The sequence below is a fragment of the Zonotrichia albicollis genome, chromosome 6, assembly GCF_047830755.1.
Source record: "Zonotrichia albicollis isolate bZonAlb1 chromosome 6, bZonAlb1.hap1, whole genome shotgun sequence".
NCBI classification, from domain to species: domain Eukaryota; kingdom Metazoa; phylum Chordata; class Aves; order Passeriformes; family Passerellidae; genus Zonotrichia; species Zonotrichia albicollis.
The window spans coordinates 15447834-15475463 of NC_133824.1; the positions used below are offsets into that span (position 1 = coordinate 15447834).

Below are 27630 nucleotides of genomic sequence, written 5' to 3' on the forward strand. Positions count from 1 at the left end.
AGAGAGATTTGCCTCCAGGCTGTCACTTTATCCAGAAGCTGGTGAAAAACAGCCACACCTTTCCTTGCCAGCCCAGTTTCGTACTGTTCCTAAAAAGCTCTGTACCTACTGGGACCAGCATTTGTGCAAAGCAAGAAATTGGCCATTAGCAGCACTGAACAAGCCAGGGTTGGAGGAGAGGTGGTTTCTCACCTTCTCATTCTCTCTGTATTCCAGGTGGACAGAGTGGTGAGCCATACAAAGGACAGTGAAGATAAAATAGATTAGGGCGAAGATGCTGTGCAGCCACAGAAGACGGTCTCTGGAAGAGAGGAAGTGGGGAGCAGTGAGCACTGTGGTGAGCATGTGGCACAAGGACCAGCCTGGCACTCAGCATCTCACTCATGGCCACCCCTTCCACCCAGCAGAACCACCTGGTGCCAGCTGTCAGACACTCACCCCAGGAACTTGAGGGGCAGCACCCAGGCTCTTGACTGAGATACTACAGAAATGCAGCTACACAACATCCCCAAGATCACTTCTGCCAGCAGTGGGGTGCAAGAGCAGTGCCACTGGCTTGGCAGCCCTAACTGTGCTCATGTAGTAAAAAGACAGGAGAGCCAGTGTGAGTGGTGTGCGGCTCACATGGACCTGTCCCTGTCCCCAGCACAGGGCTGTGGTGAGTTCTGTGCCCAGGTGCTCCCAGCAGTGCCCACCACAGCAGCAGCACACACAGCCCCCCTTCCTGTGGGAGCACCTACTGAGTTGGGATGTTGGCGATGGTTGTCCGGCCAAAGTGGGTAGGATTGTGTCCTGCAGAGGAAGAGGAGAAGCAGAAGGTTAAGAGAACCCAGCGCAGTGTGCATGTCCATATTGCAGTTATTGGCTGTGGTCTTTGGTCCCTTCTTTTCCATCTCCCAGATCCCCAAGTCCCCACTGCCCTGAATTTCCCAGCCTCTTATGCTCCTCTGTCACCCAGCTGAGGGTGAGCTCCTGCTCACATGGGGGCTTCTGAGAGAGGTTTTTTTTTTTCCTTCTTCCCCAGAGGCACAATGTTTGCCCAAAGGCTTGGAAGCTTGCATGGCACTCCTGAGTCATCCTGTGACTAGGGAAGCACCTACCCAGGAGGTCCCCAGAGAAGTTGACAGGCAGGATGACAGCCACAGAGAGCACGCAAACCAGCATCAGCAGGACCAGGAGGTGCCGCTGGAAGGAGAGGTAGGTGGTGGCATCGATCCCACACTTGCTCTGAATCTCCTCATCCCTGGAGAGAGGCAGGTGGGGGTCAGTGCTGGTGGCTCCTCCCCACCACCTTCTGTCATGGGGACACTGGCCTGCTCCAGTTTCCCACAACCCACACCAACTCATGACACCCTGACAGTGGCACAAAGGATTTGAGCACAGAGGGAATGAGGGACCCAAGCAGCCCTCCAACTGCATCTCATTACAGGATTGGTGTACAGGAGAGGTTGAAGCCCTTTTCTTTGGGATAGGATCTAGGGGCCAGGAGGAAATGCAGAGGTGAGCTGTCTGCTCTCTCTTCAGAGAGGATGTTTTAAGAGGGCTCTCCTCTGCCACTGCTCCCAGCAGCTCCTGGTGATGGGGCACCACCTGTGGGCACCAGTTCCTCATGGCTGGGCAGTGGTGGGGCAAGACCATAATGCCAAGCACACACACTTACTTCATCTGGTAGATAGAAAGGAGCCAGGAGCAAAATCCCTAGAAGGAAAAACAGTCAGGATGAGACAAGGACAACCACCCCCACCTCCCTAGTGAGGGACCGAGTCACAACATATGCTGGGGAAACACGCAGAGGCGGTGCAGTGCCTGTGGCCTTGAGCAAATGGAGGCAGTGCCCAAGACAGCTCAGCAGTGCTCAACCCAATGGCAAAGGCAGCTGCCTCAGGAGAAGAAAGGAAAACACACTCCAAAGAGTGGATGGGAAGGTGAGCACAACCTCTCTTCCAGCCCTGATAGACCATGTGACCTTCCTGAAAGTAGTGATAAGATAATTCCTATGAGTGGGAACAAGGAGTCTGCTGGGGCAGGGGTATAAAGGGACAGGGAAGTCTCTCTACAAACATCAACCATCCTGATGGATGTCAGCTGCATACTTTTGGCTGCAGGAGGATTTGCAGAAGAAGCTGAAGTCAAGCATTAACCCAGTGTTTCAGGGGTGACTTGCCAGACTTCAGCTTCCTCTGAATATTAAGGAGCATCACTGCAACAGGCTCCTGCTTCCAGAGCTCCCTCCTCTTCCCCTTCCATGACAGTCCCTAACATTCAATGCATGTTTTTGGCACTAGCAAGTGCTGAGGTGGCACTGCTGCAGAGTGCTACATGACAACCTAAGTTCTTGTGCCCTAACTAGCTTATTCCCTGTCACTGTGTACACACGTGGGTTTTCACACATTCCCCTGGTGAAGGAGGACTGAGTTAGAAAACACCTAAGCACACCTGACATCCACAAGTCTGTGTGCCCTGACAGGATGCATTCTGAGAGAGCTGGTGGAGACCACAGCAAGGCAGCTCATGATCATCTTTGAAAGGCCGTGGTGATCAGGAAAGGTGCCTGAGGACTGGAAGAAAGCACCATACACTGTAAAAGATTGCCCAGAGAAGTTGTGGAGTCTCCTTCACTGGAAATACTGAAGATACAATCCTGTGCCATGTGCTCTAGGATGACTCTGCTTGAACAAGGAGGTTGGACCAGATGACTCACGTTGGTTCCTTTCAACTCTGCCCATTCTGTGATTTTGTGATTCTGGACTTTTTATGCTCTCTACAAATTTCTCCTCAAAACTGCTCTTCTCCCCTCTTAGTGTATTCTACAACTAACCTGGCAGAGTTGAGATTTTCCTCATTTGTGAACAGTTTGACTTTTTAAAGGATGTCTTCTTGCTTCTAATAATCTCCTTTAATCTGCTCTTTAGTGTGCTGGCTTTCCCTGTAGTCTTTCTCACTTATTTTTTGATGAGCAAAACACATTTGCCCAGAGCACCTGGTACAGAGCCTTTAAAGAGGCCTCCTGCCATCTTGCAAGGATTTTGCGTCTTTTGCTTCTTTCCTACCTAGATTTTTTAATAAGTCATGACATTTTATCATAGTCGTACCAGTGGCTGATTTTCAAGCTTTTGCTGCCAAAAAAGAAAGAGACAGCAAGAAATGTCAGTCTTTGTTTCCAGGAAAGCTTGATGTACTAGAGAGAAGGAGATTTTACTTTAAAGCCCCACCATGCTGGCAGAGGAGGAAATATGGTGTGGGGGACCCCTTGATCCTGAGGGGCGGGAAAGATCCTTGCAGCCATGCAGCTGGGCTCTGGCTCCACACAGCTGCAAGGAGAGCCATGCAGCTGGGAGATGCTGGCCAACAGGAGCATTCCCCCCAAAGTGCCATTCAAAATAGATGCCTCAAAGAATCCAGGACACAAAACTCTCCAGCTTCCAGGAATTCCCCACTGCTGAAGAGTGTTGGGCAGGAGATTTAATTTCTCACACTTAACTTCTGACCAGGGTTTCTGATGAAGAACAGGACAGGCTGGGCTGGGACAAGCCCAGCCCAGGTTCCCACAGCCACAGCCACTGGCACTCACCACATCCTTGTTGTCAGCATCCAGAGGACTGCTCTCCGACGGGGACTTCTCCTTCTCGCTCTGCTCTCCATAGAAAAGCGACGTCAGGCTTTGCAGTGAGGGGAGGAGCAGAGGGGTGAGGCAGAAGAGAAGCAGCAGACACGAGAGGATAAGCACCCTTGGAGAAGTCTCTCCTAGGACAGCAGTCCAAGAAATCCCTCCCCACATCCTACACTGGGGCTGGTACAGTGATTATCTCTGGCCTTGAGACAAAGGGGTTCCATCTTGCTGCCTCCACACCAACATGTTCTCCCCAGCTTCTTTGTGGCCTGACCCATGATGGGCTCATGGAGATGGAGCTGTAGCTCCATTACAAGGGATTGTTGAACCAGATATTTTCTATTCCACTGTTTTCAGATGTCTCAATTAGTTTTACAGTAAAAAGGAATCTAATCAGAGCTTGCATTTTAAATCCTGATTGCCCTTTGATCTTACTGGTGAAGGGAAAACATCACATATTCATCACCAGACTCAGCTCCAGATTCAGAGGCCAAGAGGAACTGGAGGGGAGAAGGCAGAAGAAGGACTTTAACAGATCTTACTCTTGTGGGCTGCCCAGCCTTGCACAGACCCCTCCTGTGTGCACCAGCCTGTGCAAGGAAAGATGCTTCGCTGCCCAAGGTGAGCTGTGCTCTGGCAGGCAAGCTGTTGTAGGTAGTACAGCCCACCTGGAAATATGGTCTGGGCTCTACTTTTACCAGAAGATTGCTTATTTTTGTGGAATTCTGCACCTAGCCCAGACGATGGGCCAGGCAAGTTGCTGTGGTGACATGAGGAACAGTGTTATTGCTGTGTGTCTCCCTCTGCCCCCTCCTCCAGCCAGTCCCGTTCATCCCAAGAGAGTGGCAGGAGAAGAGGCAACAGCACAGTCTCCACTGAAAAACAGCTCTTTGTCCTTCCCAGAACAGTGCCCCCAATGGCACCAAGAACACTGTCAACAAATGCTAGAGGGAATGAAAGTTGGCCTGGGCTTTCCCTCTCCCTGTAGCAGATGGTGGCTATGCCTCCATGGGAAATGGGGGCACCAGGCCATTCCCAGTAGGGAGGAGGGACAGGAACACCTGCTGAACTCTGTGTCATGCCACAGTGCCGGCCTTCCTTCCAGCCCTCTTGAAGAGAATGGAGCCATCATCTGCAGCAGCTCTGCATCCTCCTCACCTGTCATTGTCCATCAGCAGTGCCAGGCGCCCATAGTCCCAAGCTGCTTTCCGAAGACATGAGAAGACCAGAAGGAGAAGCTGGAAGAAGAAAGAGAAGTGTTTTGCTGCAAGGTCTCACCCCATGGGATTTCCTCATATCTCCTTTGTGCTTTCTCAGTCATGAGCCCAAGCTCGTGCAAAACTCTTACCTCAAATTGCTCCTGCTCTGTGACCTCACCACTGCTGCCCAAGTGTCCTTTGCTGCCCACCATCATGTGGGCAAAGCCCTTGGACCCCTGTACTCACCCCTGTTCCCTGGTTTGCCAGGTGCACCAGTGCACTCACCCCTGTTCCCTGGTTTGCCAGGTGCACCACTGCACTCATCCCTGTTCCCCCTCAGCCAGGTGCACCATTGCACAGACTGCACTTGTGTGTGGCTGTCAGTGCCTGCAGGGGCTGCAGAGCCCCTAGAAATGCCCCCCTGCTGCCCCCTCACCAGCCAGAGGATGAAGTTGATGGCGAGCACGGTGGGCACGCCTCCGAAGGGCAGCCCCTCCAGGACGGTGCTGCGGGAGCGGGCGCTGAAGCACTGCTCCTCCGTGCTGTTCACCGGCGCCTCCAGGAAGAGGAGCACGTCCAGCGAGGTGAGGCCAGCACCATCCGGTGCTGGCTCCGTGGAGTACGTGCTCTCCATCGACACCGCTGTGAGGTCCCACCCTGCAACACAGAGGCACGAGTGTGGATGGAGAAGCCTTTGTTTGAAAAGAAGCCATGGCTTCTCCAGGTCCCTTCCATCAAGGTCTGAAGGGCTCACTAAGGGTAGAGAGGGGAGAGGACTGGCTGGTGGTCTCAGAGCTTCCCCAGTCCCAGTCTCCCTCAGGGACAGGTTGCTGGACGCAAGGCAGAGGGTGTTGCTGAAGAAATCTCACAGCTACTTCCTGCCCTTTTCCCACCCTATTAAACCTCATGCTATTTGGTTGTATCTGTCATACCTGAGACAGGTCTCTCACCACCTCCACTCCTCAGTCCTGGAAGCTGGGTTGAGTCATGGTCACCCTGGTGTTGTCAGCAGACAGGAATGAGAAGCTGAAGCATTTGTTTGAATTTCTGAAAAAAAACCCAGCAATGATAATATTGACAACTGGGTTGCTGGGGCTGCACTTGCTTCTCTCCCCACAGCCAGGTATCTATTTCCTATGGAATATCCCTAAGCCTGCTCCAACACCATGATCTGTGTGACTCAGGAGTTAGAGGACTTCCCTTTCATCTTTCCACCTAAGCAGAATTGCTCCTCCCAAGATATCTTGATCTCTTCTGAAGAGTTAGCTTCTCAAAACCCTGAGTGTCAGGCTTCCCACTACCTTCCCCAGGAGCTGATACCACAGGTTACAGTCCTCACTGGCAGGAAACACTTAAAGGCTATTAATGGCCAACACTGTGGCTTTTTTCCAAAACCTTTCCTACCACCATGCTTTAGGTAGGAGAGGATCCTCTCCAAACCTGCCTGGACCCCCTGGGAAGGAGCACCCTGCAGCAGCCAGCATGGCAGTCTGTTACTCATGGGGATGCCACAGGACAGTACCAAACAGCTGCTGCACCCATCATTCAAAGATCAGGGGAAGGCACCAGCACAGCAAACACTAACAAACATGGGGAGGGGACAAGGGGGCCAGAGTCTCGTGTCCTCATGTGCCTGTCCTGCGTCTGTGCTTTGGAGTCACCCTCAACACCTTTAGCCAGCTGCTTCTCATGCCTGAAGAGCTGCATGGCCTTCAGAGAAGAACAGCTGTCTGTGGTGAGACGATCCAGTCTTTGGAGACCTTGAGCAGCCAAATATTTCCTGGCCTGGGCCCCGAGCAAGGGCTTTTATCAATGACCTCCAAGGGGGCCCTTCCAACCACAATTATTCTACATCCCTACTCTCAGGAACTTGTGCACCTGACAAGAACATTTTCAGGCCTACCTGAAGTTTATAAGGAGCTATATAAGTGCCTTGCCTTGCAGACATGATGGGCACAATATATTGAAGTCAGCATATTGTGACCAGTGCAAAGGCTATGTGAAAACTCAAGAGTGGTTTACAACATGTACTCCTGGGAGCTTTGCATTCAAGCCACTGAGCATTCATTCCTCTCCTTCCTTTTTATCTATATTCCAGCCACAACTGAGACCCTGCTACAGCCCCTGCAGTCACCCAGCACCGGATAATCCCTGCTGGAGGCTGCTCAAAGCCCACATGAACAGGGTGGAGGAAGAGAAACAGGACCCATCATTTGATTAAGCAGTGGAGAAGAATGCAAACAAAGACAGATGGGACCTCCAGGGATGTGGAGACACAAAGTGTTTATGGCAGTTTTTGTCACCAAGACCAAACAAAATCAAATCTTCCTCAACACTAAAGGAAACCTAATTGAGAAGTCCTTGGGGAGCAGAGACAGCACACAGAAAATGACTTGGCTTAGAAAGGGGATATTCCTAAGCTCTACACAGATTTGCTCTTGTTGGGAAACATTTACTTGTGCTGTGTCAGTGTGATAGATGGGGGACTACAGTAGCACCTGATTTTATATGCATGGCTGTGGCCTCAGCCTCTCTCTCTTAGACCTTGCAGTTTGCTGCTTGAGGAATCATGCCCTAAAGTTCACGAGAAGGAGATTAGTCCTGTCCTAAAGTTCATGAGGAGCCCATGAGGAACCCTCAACCCTCAGCTGACCAGAGTGGGCAGGACAGGAGTGCTGGTGCAGGAGCTGACATATGTTACATGCCTGAGAGACAGACTCTCTTTAACCTCCTCATCCAGGGAAAGAAAAAACTGAGGAAGAGGAAGGTTTACAATTTTAGGCTGGCATCTGACTACCTGCATAGTTGTCTTGAAGGGGTGTCAGAAGCTGCTGAGCTACAGGCACCAAGTTCCCCAGGACATGCAGACATGGGGCAGTCCCTTTTCCTGTGCCTATGGTGCAATGTCACCTGAGCCATGGGCTTCAGTGTCTGCTACAGACCTGCCCATGCTGCATCTTCAGTTCTCCTGGGAGGTCCCTATCCATATACACAGATACACATCCATCTGTCCAGACTATGATGTCTGGAGACATCACTGCCCAAGTGAGGACAGCTGAACATTAGTGTGACTCTCAAAAGAACTGCCAGGTCACTTGAGATATGCTGATACCTCTCCAAAGGGCAATCCCGGTAGACTTGGGGCTGATACATCCGCCCCATAGGTGGAAGATGGATGGATGGATGGATGGATGGATGGATGGATGGATGGATGGATGGATGGATGGACGGACGGGCTGGCAAAGCCTCCCTGTAGTGCCCTCAGTCACAGCCTGTCTCTCAGCCATGGCTGGCAGTCCTGTACTTCAAGGGCCAGCGTGGTCCCATCAGGGTAATGACCCCTGACAAGGGACCTCTACAAGAGACCTATAAGAAGTGAGGGAAGCAGCAGCTGTTTGCCCTGGCTTGCCTGCCTCCTGCTTGTCACCTTGGCCACCAGGACCTCTAGCCAGGGTCTGCTCTTTGCTATGGCAATGCTCTCAATCTGTTCCTCACCATGTGCATGTCTCTCTCTCCCCTCCTCCTGTAAGCAGCAGAGCCACTGCCATCTGGCATTTTCAGCTGCTAAATAATTCACTGCCTTTTTGTTAACAAGGAGAGTTGTCTCTGACCGAGGGAGCTGTTAGACCATCAGCAAACAAACAAGGAGACCCTTAGCAATTTCAGAGTCCTTTCTCCGTCACCACCACTCCACTACACAGGAATAAGATCCTGCAGCTTGTTTCTAGGCACCGGCTTCACGCTTGTAGGAGGAACATCCTGTCAGGGATGGTAGGGTGAGGGGGATTTTCACAGGGATCTGTACAAGTTGTGTTTCTCTATCAAGTCCTTGTTGCTATCCCTTTCTTTTCCACATCAGATATTTTGCTCTTGGTGGCCAAAAGCAATGGGTTCCTCGTGGAGATGGTGTTAGTATCTCCTGCTCCCAGCTCTCCTGCCCAGAAAGCTCCCAAATGCAAGCCTTCACCCTTCCAGCCCAACCAGCTCATTTATCTCCACACAGCACTGCCCATAAAATGCCAGACTGCAGAGACAAATTTCAGGAGCAGAAGATACTTGAAGACCCAATCCAGCTTTGTCCCCTCTCTCTTAAGCACCTCCAACTCCAAAGGAGTTCAAAGGAGCCATCATGTCCTGCTCAGGCTCTAAACACAGATTTTGCAATGTATCACAGCTCCTCTGAACCTGATCTCAAGCCACCCTCCTGCCCTTTTGCTGCTCCTTTCATCCCCAGATAGCTACAGAAACTCTCCTCTACATACCCAAATCACTACTCTTCTAGATCATTTGTTCCAGCTAGTCTCACCTTTTATGGTGCTGCTCTCAGAAAAGCTTATGCAAATTATATAGCTGCAACATTACCATTAAAATAACTATTGGGGGCAACCAGCTAAAAGTAAATCATGTATATGTTCTAGGAACAGCATGCAGCAGAAACAGCAAGAGGAGATTTCTGCTCACATGCACCAAGAACAGCTTAAACTCAGACCTATAGAACATGTTCAAACTCCCTCTGGTTGGAGAAGCAAATTTTTTGGTATACAGAATGAGAAATCACAGGGACACTGCAGGTCATTAAAGTAATTGTTGAAATGCCTAAGCTAAATTTTCACATCAAAAAAGGAGAAAATTCAGCATTTTGAAATATTCAGTTGAAGGCACTTTGCAATAGTATCTGAAATATTCAACAAAACCCACAGCATCACCAAATCAGTTCCTGTTCCCTGCTACACCTGCCACTGTGCTTTTCCCAATCCCTATGGGCCAAAGGAACAAATACTGTTGTGAATAACAGAGCTGGATGGGTGTCACCTCCAGAAGGTGTCAGGACAGCTTCCCATTAGCTGTGTATGAGGCAGGGCCTCTAGATGCCAACCACAGACAGATGTCCTTCAGAGCAGCCACTGTCCTGGAGAAGTGACAGCAATAGACTAGTGAAGAAATACAGAGGTGTTCAGGATTGCAGGTGGGAAAATGAAGCAATAAGATAAATACAGAAATTTTGATATATGGTCTATCCATTATAGGTCTTACTTAGAGGGAAGATACTAAAACAGGGTCAGAAAAAGTCAGAAAGCATGTAGAGCAATTCCTTCTCCTCTTTGTGGCCTGTGAATGCACAGTCAATGCATGAGATTTGCCACTGAAACTGATTTGCTGGATAATTTCTATGAAGCATTTTCAGTGCGTGTAAGCTTTGCCTTGAATATTCAGTGCCCTCTTTGTTTTGTTGATACATCAGCATATGTTTCTTCTCTCCGGTTGGGTGGGCACTGATCCAGAGAATCAGATTTCCAATTAAAAAATAAGGCATGTATTTTATGTGAATGCAATTTTTCATAATTTGTCTTTCCCTTGAAGCATCCTGCCAGCAAACTCATTTGCTGGGGGATTCACGGACAGCTGGAGTAGCAAAACATCAAAACAGTCTTGGGAGCATTGAGATGACTAAACTGGGTTTCCCAGCATGCCTACGCTCATCCAGCCTCAGCATCCTCCTCTGGAACAGGTGGGATTACTGACTCTGGCTGGCCAGAGGGCAGCCAGGCCATGGGGCTGTTGCTGGAGCGTTTCTGTGTGTGGCCACACAGAAAAGCCAGGCTGAGGACCCAGACCTAGAAAACAAACATCTGTGCTACTTGACTGCCTCTACATCCTTCTTCCATTACAAGTAGATAGTGGCGGGCTGTGGAAGGGAAAATCAAGGACTGCTGAAACAGGGAGATCAGGTTCATGCTCTGGTGTGCAGGACCAGGCAGACAGGAAACCTCCAGCATCCCACTCTGCAGGACTGCAGTGACCGACCTTGCAGGACTGCAGTGACAGGGAGAGCAGGAAACCTGAGCCACTGCCACTTACTCAGCATGGCTAACCAAGTACCTCAGGACTTCAGGGAAAAGGCTCATCAACAGCCTGCACTGAGCTCAGCACACACCCCAGCAGTTTTGGCACCACAGGGCATGGTGACCTCTCCATTCCTGTAGCTTGGTGCATGGGAGAACAGGCACACCATGGGCTACACGTGTCCCCAAGGGGTATGAACACAGAGGGGATGAGACGAGAGACACAGCCCTCCAAAACCCCACAGAGGCCCAAGGCATTCCTCCCTAGCTCTCCTTTCAACCTTCCCTCTTAAGATTAATGGCCTCGAGATCCAAAAAGCAAAGTGAGGATCTGGCTGCTCCTGGTCTGTGAGGTGAGCGCCTGTGGGGCAGCAGCATCCCTGGGCAGGGCTCATTGACACTGGTGTGAACGCTGTGCTCACACCCTGTCAGGGTACGAGACAAACAACCCTCCAGCAGAAGACCCCATCCTATCACCAGCAGGACATGGACATACACCAGCCTACTCTATTATCTAAAGATGTATCTGTTACAAATCAGCTACATCTTTCAAACAAGAAGGACCATACAAGGCTTGTGGGCTATGGAGGGTGGGTTGGTAAGGTTTGGAGGCAAAGAACCATTCTGCAGCAACAGATGACCTCTAACAGGTAAAAAAACACCTGCTCATATATTAATTTTGTCATTGCCAATGAAGATATGATCACTTGGAGAGGTCATGAGGACTCATGTTTCATTGATTCTACTCCATCTCTCACACATACCCACCACTCAATGAGAAAATAAATGTGAGTTCATGACTGCTTAAGAAAAACCTGCTTAAAAATGGTACAGATAAACTTCATCTTCCCTATCAGTAAGCTCTGGCACTGCTCTCTCACTGAGGAGTACAAAGCCAGGCTCACTGCCAGCCAGGCCAGGAAGGCTGGGGAAAGAGCCAACCCATGAGCCCACCCAGGCCCTGGGGGTGCAAACCCCACAGTGAGGTTCCTTCCCCTCAGTGGTGAGCCTGCCTTTGGCACTGCTGCTCCTACCCCCACTGCTTCACCATTCCCCATCTGCCCTGCCAACACTGCTCATCTAAATCACATAACGCACTAGGAGTCTGCGACTGACCCCATTTTGGGGAGCTAAACAAGTTTTTCTGCACTTAGGATTGGCAGGTTGCCACTACCTTCAGGAAACCCTGTGCAGGGTCAAGCTGCCCCAGGGACTCACCTGAAACCAACACATCCCCCTCCCCTGCTATGTGCCCCTGTGGGCATCCACAGCTCCCTGCCCTCCCCTTCTTCCACAGCACCACCATGCAGGGCGGGTTTTTGGTACTTAGACAAACTAAGTTCCATGAAGTTTTTGAATGAGAAAGCATCCCAGTCCCCTTGGGACTCTCTGCAGGACAACAGTTGTGGCCTTCCAAAGAGACACCTGCATAAACCCCTCCTCCTGCAGGTGTGCTGAGGACCAAGCAGACCAAAGCTGACTTGCTGCAGTGCTCCTTGGCAGAATAAAGCCAAACCCCAGGCAACCATGAGCAAACAGTGCTTACAGTGAGATCTAAGCCAGAGAGATTTGCAGGGGCCAGTGCGTGGGAGATGCTGTGCAGGGAGCAGTGCTTCTCCAGCCTCCTCCACACATGTGCAAGCCAGCGGCTGCTGGAGCCAGCACACTGAGGTAGGGAAGGAAGAATCGGAGGGGAATTTATTTATTCCACCCCCAGCCATTTTTGCCACATTTGACTAAGCTGCCAGTGCAGGTTGGCTCTAACCCATATTTGGTTTGCATTTCACTCTCCTGCTGTGCACACAGCCCCTCACACCACACTTTGTGTGTGCAGTACACCAAGCAAACATGACCTAATGGGGCTGCAAGCTCCCCAGAGAATCATGCACCCTTTGTCCTCTGATAAAACCTAAATCAACACTCCTCGGCACAAGGATTACCTAGACCAGGACCAACCCAAGCAGAGAGCAGGGTGCTGCTGGTAGGTGATGGCTGGGAGCAGAGAGATAGGAAAGGGGCCTTAGAATAAAGATGGGAACACGCTTTTTAATAGACCTTGTAGTGACATAGTTTTAAACTAAAAGAGGGTAGATGCAGACTAGATATAAGAAAGAAATTTCCAAGTTGAGGATGGTGAAACACTGGTACAAGTTGCCCACACAGGTGGCAGATGCCCCATCCCTGTAAACCTTCAAGGTCAGGCTGGACAGGGCTGTGGGCAATCTCTTCAGGTTGAAGATGTCCATGCTCATTGCAGGGGCATTGGACTAGAAGACATTTAAAGATCATTTTCAACCCAAAATTTTGTGTGATACTATGACAAAGCCAAAGTTGACTACAGGGAATGGAGACCCAGTTAGCTCACATGTGGGAAAGGGGAAGGGTACCATCCCAGGGTTCCCAGTTAACTTACACACATGCACGCACATATTCATTCAGAAAAACAGTATTTCAGGAAACCAGTAAAGAGACACCCTGGTGCCATCAGATCCCTGCTCCAAGCTGGGCTGCTGCATGCTGTTCAGAGCCCCCAGGGCAATCCCTGCACTTGCAACTAATTAATAATGATACATGCAGATGAGAACAACTCCCAGCCCCTGCTGCCTATGACTGAGGGACATGGCAACAGCCAGACCTAGAGAAGGGCTTGAACTTTCCTGCAAAGGGTATCTCTGGGTTCCTTACTGCCTGCCAGCTCCAAGACCACAGCATGTGCCCCCATGCACAGCCCACTTTGCAGAGGCAGCTCCCATTTGGCACTGAAGACCAAGGAAGATGCCTTTCAGCAAGGCTGCAACTGTGGTGGGATGTCAGGCATTACAGGCAGATTGCTTCTTCTGCCACCCAGGTTACAGTGCTCACACAGGATTTTAAGGTCTTTGTGAAGGAAAAGTGCCACCTTTACTGGGAAAAGCACTCCCTTGTGGAAACCTGTACAGAAACCAGGAGAAGCTGTGCCTTGTGCAGGGCCCAGACTGAAGCTGTCCCCATGAGTCACAGGCATCTTTCACAATGCCACAAGGTGCCAGGTGCACTTTGGTTCCTAGAGATGGGGAACAAGACAGGATGGAAATAGGGAAAAGGCAGCTCTTTCTTCCCCAAGTCCCTTCCACTGTTTGGGGAGCAGGGAGCTGTGGGAGGCTCATCTGATGCCTTTGATAAAGCCACCTGCTGCAGAGACTGTCAGCCATGGGAGCAGCCAGCTCAGCTGGAGCCATCACCTGAGGGAACTCCAGCTGAGGGCAGAGGGAAGGAGACTGGCAAGGATAGGAGTTGGATAGTGCATGAAAGGGATGCAGACTGGGAAGCTCAACACCACACTGCTTGGGCCAGGCAGTTCTGGTGGGTTTGCACCCCAATGTCCGGCCTGGCCAGGACAGCATGACACACCTAGGAACAGCAGGGACCTCACTGCTGAGTTGGTGGAGAAAGCAGGCACGTTCCAAGCCCTTGTGCAGCTGCTCTCAGCTGCTGAGCTCCAGCCAGCCCTCCTCACAGCTGATGCCCATCAGCCTGCTGCACAGCGTGGAGTGAGCACACATGGTGTGCTACCAAGGGCCTGGCACTCATGCTGGGCACAGCTCTGCTCCATTCCAGCCTGCTGCTGCCTGACAGGGACCTGGGAGCACCCTCCCACCAAGCCCCCTCATCACATAGCTTCCTAGGGGCCAATGGGCAGTCCTATGGTTATCCTGATCCCCTTCTCCTGGATCCAGATGTGCACCTTCCTCCACACTGCTCTGCAGGATGCCCTGGTGCCTGGCTGCCCCCAGCCTCTCCACCCTTCACCCCTCCCCATCTTCAAGCAGTCACAACATCCTCCATAGCTGACTCTGCTGCAGAAGCAAAGAAACGCTCCTGGCCTGCCAAGCTCCCCTCTCTGAAAGTACAGGAGCTTCTTCCTGACAGCAGTGTACTATAACACTACACACACACACACACAATGATTTTAGAGCATCTAAAATCTAGAGCAGAGCTAGAACATTTTTATTGGCTGTGCTTGGTGCCAAGAGCAGAGTAAGATTTGGACTGTAGCAGGAGCCCATAAGCATAACCACTGGCCTTGCACATGCCTAAGCATAATCTTGGCCTTGACAAGACTTTCTTCCCACCTCTGCCCAGCTTCCTAACAGATTTGGGTGCCACCATGTGACTGGGATGAATCACACTGCCCTGTGAGCATGGGAGCTGGCAGGAGTGGGTTGCACAAGTGGGGATGGCCCCAGCAGCTGCTGTGCCAGTCACATCCAGCCATGCTCATTGCATCCAGCTGTGCCAGAGGGATTAGAACTCAGCACACTGCTTTGAGTCAATAGTGCATCAAAGGGAAGGGAAAGCTTTCAATGGTGTACACCATGCAGGGCAATCCTGGGGAAGTGGAGAGAGCAGGTAGTCACTCTCCCCCAGTCACTGGGGCACTCATGCAGTTGTCTCTGCAGCCCACACAGCTTTTGGGGGAGATGAGAGGAAAGGAGCTGCTGCAGCCAGGAAGGAAGGCAGCTCTCCCAGGCACATGTGGAGCTGCAGACATGGGGCTCTGCAAAGCATGACTGTTTCAACCTCCTTCCAGTGCGGCAGGTGCTCTTGTATGGTGACTTGTCCCCATAACTTGCATTTTCACAAGGAATTCCCCTTGCCCACAACACCTAAGCACAGCTACAATCATGTACGTGGTGCAGGGCACAGCAGAGCCAAGCAGAGCAGAGCAGAGAGCCCATCACACCCACCAGCATGCTCTCATCTCCTCCATGGAAAGGATCTGGGGAGTCAAATGGCCCTGGAGCACCAGTGGTAGAAAGGAAATCACAGGACTTTTGGGACAAGAACTGGGTTCCATGATGCCTTCCCCAATACACACCTATCACAGGCCCATGTGATAGGAGGCCCAGCACAGGGGATGAATGGGACACAGATGCTCAGCAAACAGCCTCTGTAGTGCCAGTGCTGCAGGCTGGCACCTCCTGCCCCCACTTGCTGCTGTCCTGCCCTGTCCTGCCCATACCCACTGGCCAGCAGCTGCCCACACCACCGCAAGGCGCACTGGGAGTGACGGATGTGATGGAGAAAAACACAAGAAATGGGTTTTTCCCCTTCAGGCAGAGAAGGAAGTGTCACATCTGGACATGTACAGCAGCCAGGCTGGGAAAGGGACAAGGCACTGGGAGAAGAGAAGCCGTGGGCTGGGAGGCACAGCGTGGCCCAGAGGATGTGAAACAGATGGCAGATTTGGCAGGGGTGGTCACAGAGCGACCTGCAAGCGTTTTCTGCTGCAAGAGCACACAACACAGCACTGTGTAGGGGCTGCCAGCCCAGCCTGGCAGGTTGGCTGGGGGGGCTGCCTCCTTTCAAACAGGCTGCATCCAAAAGGCACCATCAGAGATGCTTCATGGCCAATTCAGCCTTGGAAAAAGGCTGTCTGTGATCAGGGAAGGCAGAGACATTGTCCCTGACTTCACAGGCCTGCCTTCCCTGCAAACAGCGTCTCACAGGCAGCTCAGGGAAGGGCTGGCACCCCCTGTGCTGATTTGTCCACTCTGCCAGCAGTACAGGGTCCTCAGGCAGCCACCCCCTGCCCTCCACATAAACACTGCTCACATGGACCAGAAAGGAACGGCAAATTAAACATGAGGCACTGCAGAAGATGGCTGCAAAACAAACCTCCCCAAGTTCACGCCTCCTTGTGCTTCCAGGGCGGTTTGGGTACAGCAGAGCCAGCACTAGGAATACAGCTGGATGAAGAGATTTGGGGACCCAGTGCCCTCACCCTGCAGGGATTAGTGTCCCAGCAAGAGCCACTGCAAGCCTCCCCACAGCCCAGCAGCTCTTGAGGCTCTGTCACAACTAGGAACCAGACAGGCTCTGTGTCCATTTTGGAAGAGATGTTTGGGGATGCAGCATTGAAATGGAGGTGTTTGTGGAATGGCTGGGTATCCTGGCCCAGTCCCAAACAAGGCTCCTGCTTTATGCCTGGCTTTGTATATGCTGTTCTCCCTTCCTGCATCCCCAACCAGCACATCCCAGCTTGCCACCATGTACTGTGGCTCTGCACTGAGCACCCCGAGAACCTGATCCCACATTCAGCATTTGCAGTACTAACAGGGTATTTACTAAATGAGTGAGGGTCTCCACCTCCTCATCCACCATGTGACTGACATAAGGGGCACTTTGGTGCTCACTGTGCTTCATAGCTGCTGTCCCTGCTCTAGGAAGCATCTCCCCACCTAGAAACACCTCCAGCCAGTTTGGGAAAATGCAAAGTGTGAATGCATGAGGCCTCAGCACAGCTGCCACCTCCCTGAAGCAACCAGCACTTCCAGTAAAGCATGAACACATCCTGCAGTGAAATACTCCTCTGCTCCACTACTGCCAGCAGCACACCTGCACTCACCAGAGACAGAAATCTGTACAGCCACAGATGCTATGGAGGTTCTGGCTCATCCCAACATCCCTGTGCCAACCACAGCTCTGGGTGGGTGAGCAGAGCTCTGAACAGGAAGCCCAGAGTGGCGGGCACCAACATTTAAGTGAAGCTGAATCCCACACTGCTGCTCTTTCTCTGAGAATACACTGATACCTGCAGGACACACTGGTCTCCAAACCCTGCCCAGCTGCTTTCCATGCTTCTCCTGGCAGCACAGCTCTGTCACAGGGCACATGAATGTCATGCTGGAGGGAGGCGACCAAGAAGTAACAAAAGCCAGGTGTGAGGAGCCACAGAAGAACACTGGAAAGGCTCCTCCTAATGCTCACCATGTCACAGAGGGATCCAGTGCTAAATGAGCTGCAGGACCAGACTGAACCCGAGAGCTCCAACAGTGCTGCTGCTGGGCAGAGCACCAGGCTGGCCACACACAGGACATGGCCACAAAACCCAGCTCCCCAGCTTAGCTCTGTTCAATCAGGGGGGCGATACCTGCTGGAACAAACACTCTCCCTGCTTTCTACCCCTCAGACAAGGTAGCTCTCTGAGGCACAGAGAGCTTTCCTCAGGGTGCTCAGGGAGCACACCAGCCAGCAGCACTGAGAGCAGCACTGGAGCCAAGGGTCAGCGGGGTCCCATCAAACGGTTGTGCAGCTCTTCTCCTGCCCCAGGGGCGGACAGGACACAGCACTGGCACAGAGGACTCCCACGGGCAGCGGGGGAGGCGGATGGATACTGAGTTTTGCTCCCAGCTTGGACTTTTAAGGCTACACGTGTACAGAAATTTATGCTGCCTCCAGGATATCTTCCACAAAACAAAACCAAAACAAACAAAATCAAAAACAACAACAAAAACCAAACTTCCTATTAAAAGCAAACAAACAAAATTATACATACACACACAAAAACCCAAACAAAACCAAACAAAAAACCCAAACAAAAACACCCCTAAAAAAGCAAAAAAAAAACAAAGTCCAAAGAAATGCGGAGTGACATCTCGCCTCTGCTGAAAAAACTGCAACATGCCTTTTAGGAGGGCTGGAAATTCACCTTGCCATAATGGAGGGAATGAAACCCCTCAAGTTTAACTCTGTGCAGGGACTGTCCAAATAAACAGCAGATCCTTCAGACTTAGCTGCCAGGATGAAGGGATCCTGAAAGCTGGAGCAGACATAGAGCTATAGTCATCCAGGTGTATGTATGTACCTAAGACAAGACCAAGGGCATGGTTTCTCTCAGTTACTAAAGTTTTCCACAGCTAGCTTTTTCCAGCCCAATGTGTAGGGTATCAGAGGATTGTATTTGCAAAGCCATCCATCCTCTGACTCCTGAAATGACTGAACAAAATATGAAAGTCTCTAAAATGCATCATTCTCAGGAGGTTACAACCACTACCACAATTATTATTAATATTCCCTTTGTTTGTTTTTAAAGAAGGAAGAAATTGATGAAATTTTATGGAAGAAAGCAGAAGTAATTAAAAACTTGGATAAAAGAAAATAAAGCTTGATGAAAACCTCCCAACAGAAAAATCAAGTGAAACTGCTTGATGAGAAGATTAGCAGCAATAATATGAAAGGAAAAAGCAATAAAGAAGACTTGGAACCAGAACAAATAAAAGAATTATGGCTCTTGGAAACATACACCTGACTGACAAGTAATCAGATTTTGTCTGAACTAAAAACTTTTTAAATTAAAAAGACAGCCAATTTAAAACTGGAAGTTCTTAAAACCTACATGATAAGACCTCAGATCCCTCTCATCAGTGAAAAATAAGTCACTAGAAATTCATGCAGTATGTCCTTGCTGCCAGATCTGCTCAGTGGCTGAGAACCTGGAGCTAAAGCCTGATGAACTGCAAAAGTGGCTCTGACAGCCACAACCTTTCTTGAAAGTAGAGGGGAAAGAACGTTTCTATTAACTTAGTACACGGATTCGTTTAGTAAAAGTTCTGAAAAATTACTGCAGGTTAATGCAGGAAAGCCTGGTTCCCTTTCAAAGCCTAATGAAGATGAACTGTGAGAGGATAATCTCTACTAGTACTGAATTCTTAAATGTCAAAAATAATCAGATTATATCACTGGCTATATTTTGTATCTCCTATAATAAAATTTTGTTTCTATGACACAGTATTATAATAATACAATATAGTATAGCAGTATAGTATTGTTAAATTCATTACAGATATAAAAAATGTCTTTATAAACTTATTCTTTTTTCTTTTGTGGACTCATACATTTTAAGCAGTTTTCTTTAACCAAGTAGAAACCACCTTCTAAATGCTCACATTCTACATTTTCAATTGGATTGCATTTTCCATCGAAATACAGTTGGACCAAATTTATGATAAATATTTAAGTGATATCTAGTAAGAAATGCATCACTCACCATTTTGTAATGCAAGAAATATAGACATTAAGTATTTAAAAAACCATATGTTAGCTATAAACCCACCCACTTAAGCACAGCGCAGCCTCCTGCTCAGCCCTAAGCATCACATCATGCTCATCAGTGAGAATCAACTTGTCCTTAGGAAAAGAGCAGAAGTGCACAAACACAGCAAGATTAAAAACAGGTACTTGGGTCATGACTTTCTGATCATTTACTTAGTCCTGACTTTAATTCATCCATCCTCTTCAGCAGCAGGTCAAGAGCCAAACAAGGCACAGACCAAGTCTGCTCTGAAGTCTATAAAATTTGGTTCATTTTTCTGTCCTCTTTGCCATTACACTTCCACATGGTTCTGCCCTCCCTGAGAAAAGCAGCCCAGAAACACAATGAACAGTGCATGTCCTCAGTCTGGAGCCTGCAAGCCCTGGCAGTCTCCTAGTCTTGTAGAAAACTCCAGAATGCTGCCTGCAGACAAAGGGAAGCTAGGCAAACTTCAGCTTCTGGTCATTTCTCTAATGCTGCCTTGGGGGTTACCCCACGGTGACTGAATTTGTCAGAAGGCAGGACAACTAAGCTCAGAAGCACTGAGGATGAAGGGAGGACATGTAGTCCTGCCTTCCTTCTCAAAGTACTGTGAGCTAGAAGAGGTTCCTCAGAGCCGTGTCCAAGCAGGTTTTGAGTATCTCAAAGAATGAATATTCTGCTCCAAACCACAGCCATGCCAAGAAGACCATCCCAACCTGCTGTTGGAGCCAGATCCTCCAGCCAGTGTGTCCCAAGCCCCATGTTCCTAGAGGCTGTCCCAGTGCTGGCTGGGATCCCAGCTGCACAGGTGCCTGTGGTCCCTGGCCAGCCACTTTTCATGGCTCAGGAGTCACCCCCCAGCCTGCCAGCCCCCACACGATCTCAGCCCCTCAGCCTGTGCCACCTCCCTGCTGTGTCACCTTACTGTGGACACCTTGCTGCATGGGTAAGAGCATTCCTGTGACAGGGTCACCTTGGCTTGGTCAATGCAGAGGCCCCAGAGCTTGGCCCAGGAAACCACAGGCTCACTTTGGGCAACAGCTGGGAGCCACTCCCCATTTCCAAAACTGTTTACATTTCCAAAACTGTTCTTTGCCCTAACTCCCGCACCCCCAGCTTCTCTGGATTTTGGCCTCCCCTTGCCCATCCAACACAGCACATTAACGGGCTCATGGTCTCAATTTCCATCACTTCCTGCCCCAGCTGTCTCCTACCACCAACTCCCAGCATTTTCCAGTCAAGCAGGGCCAGAGCACTTTCCTATCTCTGTTAGAGGAACTCAAAATTACATGATGACATTTTTCCACCTCTCACAAGCTGCCTTTTTTCACTTGGGGGTGCAGTGGAGCTTGTCTTTGTTCAGATCCTGCCTTCTTCTCTGCTCACCCACAAATCTGTGGATGACAAGACACAAGACTGGTGCTGGGGAGGGGGGATCAGGTCACCCAAAGTTTTCACACAGCTCCCACTGAACAGGAGCACTGAATTTCCCTGCTCCGGTACTCCATTTTAAACACATCTTTATTTAAGATCAAACTATGACTGCAAGGAGCCCATCCTTGGTCAAAATGGTAACCCCAGCTTCTCATGGGGATTCTGCTTGGAACTAAACAACTGATTCCAGTGTTGGAATGGTTCCATACAATGGTGCTCATGCTCCTCAGAGACTGGAAAACATTATGTTAGGTGAGGGTGACACAGGGACAGGGACAGCAGGCTGGGAGAGGTAAATCTGTGCCCCTCACCAAGCTACTCTGCAGAGAGACCCGGGAGGACTTGCCCTTTCTCACCCATTAACCAGCAACAATAGTGCCCCGGGCGATGGGCAGGCTGTGCACAGCTCTCTGTCTGTCCCATTGTTGCAGTAATAGCCTGAGCAAACTGCTGACATTGTCCACACCTAATACCAAGGTGTGATCACAGCCTAATTACTAGTCTCAGACACAGTTGAAGCAGTAACTTCAGACAAGCTTTGAAAGGTTATTTAAGCACCTCAAAGTGCAGGTAGATACCAAGTGGGATCTTTTAAGCTCTAAATTCTCTTGTCACACCTGGTTAGGGACTGAATGTGTTCAAGCCATAGTTCGTGAAGGAAATCAGGACTGGAGCTGCTTCTCCTGAAATAATCTAAAAGCAAACCTGCTTTTGCTCTGAGCACAGTGCATCAGCAATTCAACGTTTTCTTCGATCTTAGGGCTAAGTACACAAAATATATTTACAGCAACTAATTGTAAGTAAGAAATACAGGAGTGACAATAGTAGAAGGCTTTGGTGTTTGTAGGACTTGTGGAGGAGTCAGCATTTGCACAGCACTCTGATGTTTGCCAAGGAGTTTAGGTGATTGATTAGTTTAATATCAATTGAATTCACTTGTGGGTGTAAAAAACATTTCTCCATCTTCTTTGTGTTTTCGGAAATCTCTCGAAGCCTCTTAAGAGTATTTCCTGCAAGGAATATTTTAAAGCAGAGACACTCATCCTTTTACAACTGTGCAGATGCAGGCTCTCAAGCTGTGCTGAAATCTGCCTTATGTTCCCATGGGCCAGAAGGCTGTGCATGGAAAGAGGACAGTATTTACCTGCAAGGGCCTACACACTCCCCTGATCAGCATCCCCAGCAGGTACTGCTATTTCTGTCCTGCACAGGACCACCCTATGCTTACCATTGTCAGCAGCCACCAAGCCAGAGATTAAATAGTTAACCTCAGGGAAAGCTCTGAAGAGGAGAGTCATTACAGAGCAATTCAAATGTTATCATAAAATGAAATTTAAAAATAAAATTTAAAAAAATTTAAAAGGAGCTGGAAGACATTGGAAAGGAGTTTCAGGAGCCAGGCTCAAACCATGGGAGGAAGGCAGAGGTTTAAGCTCACAGGGAAGCCAGAAAAGCCCATATGTGCTATGGAGTCAGAGGCTGCAGGGTGCTGGTGGCCTCCCTGCTTTTATTTATTACTTATTTGTTTGCCAGTGGCTCTTTGCCAGGACACTTTCGACAAATCCTTCCTGAAGGAGCTGCTTCTGCTTCCCTCTCCATCTGTTTCCCAGCCTTGACCACCACTTTGCAGGGCAGCAGGGAAGGCAGTGAGGCCAAGGCTCTGGTCTGGTATCAGAGTGAGTCTTTCTGTTTCCTATTTTTCCCACTTTCTCCCCTCTCCTCTCTGAATAAATACTGCAAATCACCACAACAGCACCTTTTCTCCCAAACAGCATATTTTGCTGTCTCTCCTGCTCAGACAGGCAACCTGACCAGTTCTACAGAATTGTAAATCTCCACACAGGGCAAAGTGCTTTCTCATACCTTGTTTCCCCACCCAGTTTTCCCTCCACACCCTGCTCCCCCATGAACCCTCTGAAAGGGGGAAAGGCTGGCATGTACCTCAGCCCTGGAGATGGTGGCTAAACAGTTAAAAGGAAAAAGATGTTCATGCAGAAATAACATCTGTCAGCCAGACAAAGGTCTCTCTCTCTCATTCTCCTGGAAAACACTCCTTCTGTTCAGAAGGTTTCTGAATAGCAAACCCACTGTGCTGCTAGTGAGAATGGGGGGGCAAGCAAGGGAGAGGGCAGGGCCTTCATCCATGGACAAATCTGGATGAAGTTGAAAACTGTGGGAGAGCAGCTTGGCCAGAGCATTAGAATGAGCTACCAGCCCTCTCAAAATCATCCGTATAACAAAACTGGAGGGAGAAATGGGGGGAGGTTCCCCCTCCTCCCCCCGCCAGCACAAAGCATATCTAACACCCTCAGGTGTAGCTCCCAGGACAGTTCTGTGGCCAGGATGATGAGGGGACGAGCACAAGCCATGACATGACACAGCGTTGGAGTGATATTTTATCTCCCATCACAGGCCAGTGGCGTAGGCCAGTGCATTGGGAGAGGGACTCTGAGGGGCTGGGGCTCTCTCCCTCCTTCTGCCACCAAATTGTTCCAGCAGCCCAGGGAAGCCCCTGTGCCGTGCTGGGCCTCAGCCACCCATCAGGCTGGCAGACACAAGCATTAGTTACAAACACTTTGGTACGTGGTCCAAGATAAAGGCGGGCAAAAAGTGTCTGAACAGAGCCAAGTCCCCAGAATTCTCCCACAACACCGACCCAAGCCCGTCCGTGCCTCCCGGAGCCGCAGAACGGCACTGGCGAGCTGTCCCAGGGCTGCCCGAGGAGGTGCTGCCTTACCCGCCCAGCGAGCATCCCCCGCCGCAGTCGCACCCGGCAGGAGCAGCTCGGCGTGGGCAGGCCCGGCCCGGTCCCACGCACGCTTCCCGCCCACCGCATCCACCGCACAGCCGCTCCTGCCCCGGGTCCGTCCGGCCCCCAGTCCCACTCGCTGGAGCCCACCGCCCCGGGGCCGAGCCCCGCAGCCCGGACCGCGGCTCCCGTGCTGCCGCCGCCTCCCGCCCCGCACTGACCTGCTGGGGGGCACCGGCCCCGCTCGCTCCGAGCCCTGCGCCCGCCGCCTCCCTCCTCCCCTCCCCGCGGTCGCCTCGGGCTGCCGGCAGCGGCCCGGGCCCGGCACCGGCACCGGCGGGGGAAGGGGCCGGGGCCGCCGCCGCCCCGCCCCCCGCCCGCCCCGCTGCGGCGGAGAGGCCGCGGTCCGCGGGTTGCGGAGCCCGGGCGCTTCCCCCTCCTCACCGCGCCGGGCCCGGGCCTGTGCCGGGAGCCGCAGCCGCTCCCCGGCCCGAGACAGGTCGGGCAGCCCCCGCCGGTGTGCGTACCGTGCGCCCCGCGGCATCCGTGCGGGGAGGAGCGGGCGAGGCGGCGGCCCCGGCGCTCGGAGCGGGGAGCGGGCGGGGAGCTGCCGGCACAACGCCTGGGTGCGGGGTCTGCGCGTCTCAGGCTATTTCTGGGTGTGAGTGAGGCTGTGCCCGCCGCAGCCGCCGCTCCGAGCCGCTCCCGCGGCGCTCGGGCTCCTCGGGAAGGCCGCCCGGCGTGTGCCCGTGGCGAGCGGAACGGGCCTCAGGGGACATCAGCCACGGCTCGTGGGGCACACGGGGGGCAGCCCACGGTGGTAGGGGCAGGTGGGTGGGTACATTTGAAACCTCAACACCGTTTGCAGAACCACTCCCCTGGATGAAGCATTGCTCAGATGCTTGGCAGAAGTGGCAGCAGGGACGGTGGCTAAGAAACTTCCTAGGGGTCCTGTTCCCGCAGAAGGTCTCTCCCTTCGTCAGGAATGACCGGCGGGAGAGAGAGGAACCTGACCCACCAAGTGTAAAGGGACACTGAGAACCTTGTTTTCCATGAGCATCCCAGCCTCCTCCCCAATTCTCCAATCCGTCAGAATGCAGGCAGTGCACTCTGTGCTGGAGAAACCACCCGCAGCACCCTCAGGGCTGCAGTATTGGGGGTCTTGCACGGCCAGCACTGTTCCCAGGTGATGGTCAGAGACACATATGCAGTGGGCTACCATGGAACAGTCACCAGAAAGTTACTGAGGAGAAGTCTCAATGACATGCCAAGTGCTTCATTGCTCCCACCTGGTATGGGGGACCTGGGGGTCCCACATCTGTGACTTCTCCAGATGCTGAGTAAATAGTGTTGTTCTGCAGCATCCTCTGAAGGCTTGTTTTGGCTCTTTTCATCTCTTTTGGGCTGAAGAAGCACAGTCTAGTGGGTAAAGTCCAGCCATTTAAGTAAAGGACCTTCCAGTCTCACAAGCACAGCTATGAAAATCACCAGGAGAAGCATAGGGAAATGAACATAATATAACAGCAGCCAGCAAAGAATCTTTGTTCATACTGCTGGTGGAAATGGCTGGCACAGCTCACACACCATGAGGAACCAAGGGGTGAAAGCCTGGTGTCCCATATAGTGTCTTTCATTTTTTAGGCTCCCCAAGGCTGAGGGAGCACTTGGCTGACTTCTGGTCTGCTGGAGCATGGTGCAGAGAACAGGTTGGCTACAACATGATGTCTTTTGATAAAACTTCAGTTTCATGTAAATGAGTCTCGCATCAATGAGATCTTTATCTCCAACCAGGAGCTACCATAGCCCAATCAACACATACCTGAAACTTTAAGGAATAGCTGAGTAAAAATAAATTTCCCAATCTCTTTCACTGGTATCTTTAGCCATATGTATGATGAGCAGAAGCCAGACAGCTTGCCCTCTCATTCCAGACCAGCCAGTGCCAGTCCTACAGCATCACTGAGGCTTGGAGACCTTGACTGCTGTTGTGCATCAGGAGACACTGTCTACCTCAGCAGAGAGCAGAGACCACCGTGCTGGCTTAGTAATGGGAGCCTGTGGGAGAAAAAAATCCATGGGGATTTTCTAGAATGCCTCATGACTGGGTCCCCAATATTTGATCCCCTGCTTCTGAGCAATGAAGAAGCATTGCTTCTCTGACTTACTGAACTGGAAGCCAACATGTTTCATCACTTAAATTGACAAACACTGCTGGGAAATGTTGACTTCTGAGCAGATCTGGCAACCTTGCTGCTGGTGAGCTGCCCCAGTCCCAAAGGAACACCCTCTCCCCTTCCTTTGGCCTGACAAGACATTGGGGATCACACAAAGCTGGACAAACCTTGCCTGTGTGTAAGTCATTCCCTGGAGATACCTGTTTCTCCCTGCCTCTGGCCCAGCCTGTGCCTAGTTGGAATAGAATAGAATAGAATTATAAACAAAAAAAGGAAGTACAGAGCAGCCCCAAAAGGGAGAAAAACTCCTTCATTTTCTGTTTTATACTGGGTCTCAGTGGCCATGATTTTGGCCAAGAAGAGCCTTACAGGCGCGGTCTCACAAGGACTCATTGTTTTTAAGTCCTCCACATGTCTGAGACCCAAGAGTGGTGTGTGGCTCAGCTCCAGCTCTGTGTGTGAAGGAGCACAATACCTCCTTCCTGCATTGCTTATAACCCTGCAGCAGTGAGGGAGGGACCTGGAACTGCAGCCAGAGGCAGCAGGAGGATGAGGCACAGGGAGCTGTTGGGCAACTGGGACTCTAGCACTGCATCCTGCTGTCTGTATGAATCTCCCAATTGTAATTCCTCTTTTCCATCATTTATGGCTTTAGTATTTATGCTGATTTTCTCCAGGCAGACTGAGGGACTCAGGCTGAATTTGTCCAGACACGTTTCGAGCAAGATGGTGCAAATGTTCCTTAGAATGACATCTGTAGAAAAAGCTATTGTGTCTATGTTTTTCAAAAAGCTGTTGGTTTACCCTTGGGCAGCACCAGTATCTCTGAGCTTCAGAGAATAAATAAATGGTAAATAAATATTGGCAAAGGTGTGGTCTTTAGCTGGAGATGTGCCTTTGAATACTCCTATGGAGCTGATGCTTGTGAAAGTGGAAAACTGCAATTTGCCCAGACTGGTGGCAAACTTGAAGGGTCAAGCATTGAAAACACCCTTTAGTCCTTGATCCCTGCACCTGGAGCCAGTGAGACCATGTTTGTGTCCCAGGCTGACAGCCCAGTTTGGCGATATCCCCATGCCAGCTGCCCTCACCAGGATGAGTGGGCCAGCTGGAGCTTGGTGAGCACAGCATGCCAGCCCATGGCAAATGGTTGCCTGTTGGCAAACATCAAAGAGAGCCCTGAGATCTCCCTGGTGCAGGGGTGGGAGCCAGTGCAGGGCTCCACGGGGCTCTGCAGAGTGGGCAGCCCTGGATACAGAACCTGCGAGATGAAGCTTGAAATGGGCACAAAATGGCATTGCACAGTCCTGCATGTGGCCCCTGACTTTCTTATCTGCAAATTGCTTCTAGGAGAGAATTATTTATTTCCTTGGAGGGCTGATAGAATCATTACATTATTTTCATGCTGCAAAAGCAGGAATTAATTTCTCCTTATCCCTGGACAAGTGGGGGATTACCACACCTGCAGAGGTCGGAACTACGCTCTCCCCTGCGTGGTTGGATTCCCCTTCTGTGCCCATTCCAGTCCCGGCCGTGGGGGCCCGGCATTCCTCGATCAGGACTGCGGGGCCCCGGACGGACACCCGGGACAGGACACGGAGCGCCGGCAGTTCGGGCACGGTGTGAGGGGCTGGTGAAGCCCGGGCCCCGCCAGGGCTGCCTCCCCCCGGAGCTGCCGGCCTTTCCTAGCCTTGCCTGCCTCCTTCCCGGAATATCTCCTGCCTGCCGTAACTAAGGAAACGCAGCTCCTGTCGGCAGCAGCTCCTGGCGGTGCGCGCGTCGCAG

The 27630-nt window shown here is 51.1% G+C and overlaps 1 protein-coding gene across 5 annotated transcripts in view; it reads right to left on the reverse strand.

The window, feature by feature from the left end:
* TMEM63C (transmembrane protein 63C) overlaps positions 1–27630 on the reverse strand; it is a 35939-nt gene that overhangs the window by 7893 nt on the left and 416 nt on the right. The window contains exons 1-9 of one of the 5 annotated variants that reach the window (XM_074542559.1): positions 24199–24455; positions 5742–5856; positions 5246–5466; positions 4769–4848; positions 3572–3659; positions 1661–1698; positions 1101–1243; positions 741–792; positions 193–301 (exon numbers count right to left, since the gene is read on the reverse strand). In XM_074542559.1, the coding sequence (XP_074398660.1) occupies positions 193–301; positions 741–792; positions 1101–1243; positions 1661–1698; positions 3572–3659; positions 4769–4848; positions 5246–5443 (708 nt within the window). In that variant the 5' untranslated portion in view covers positions 5444–5466; positions 5742–5856; positions 24199–24455. The other 4 variants (XM_074542563.1, XM_074542558.1, XM_074542560.1 and 1 more) reach the window with 4 other exon arrangements.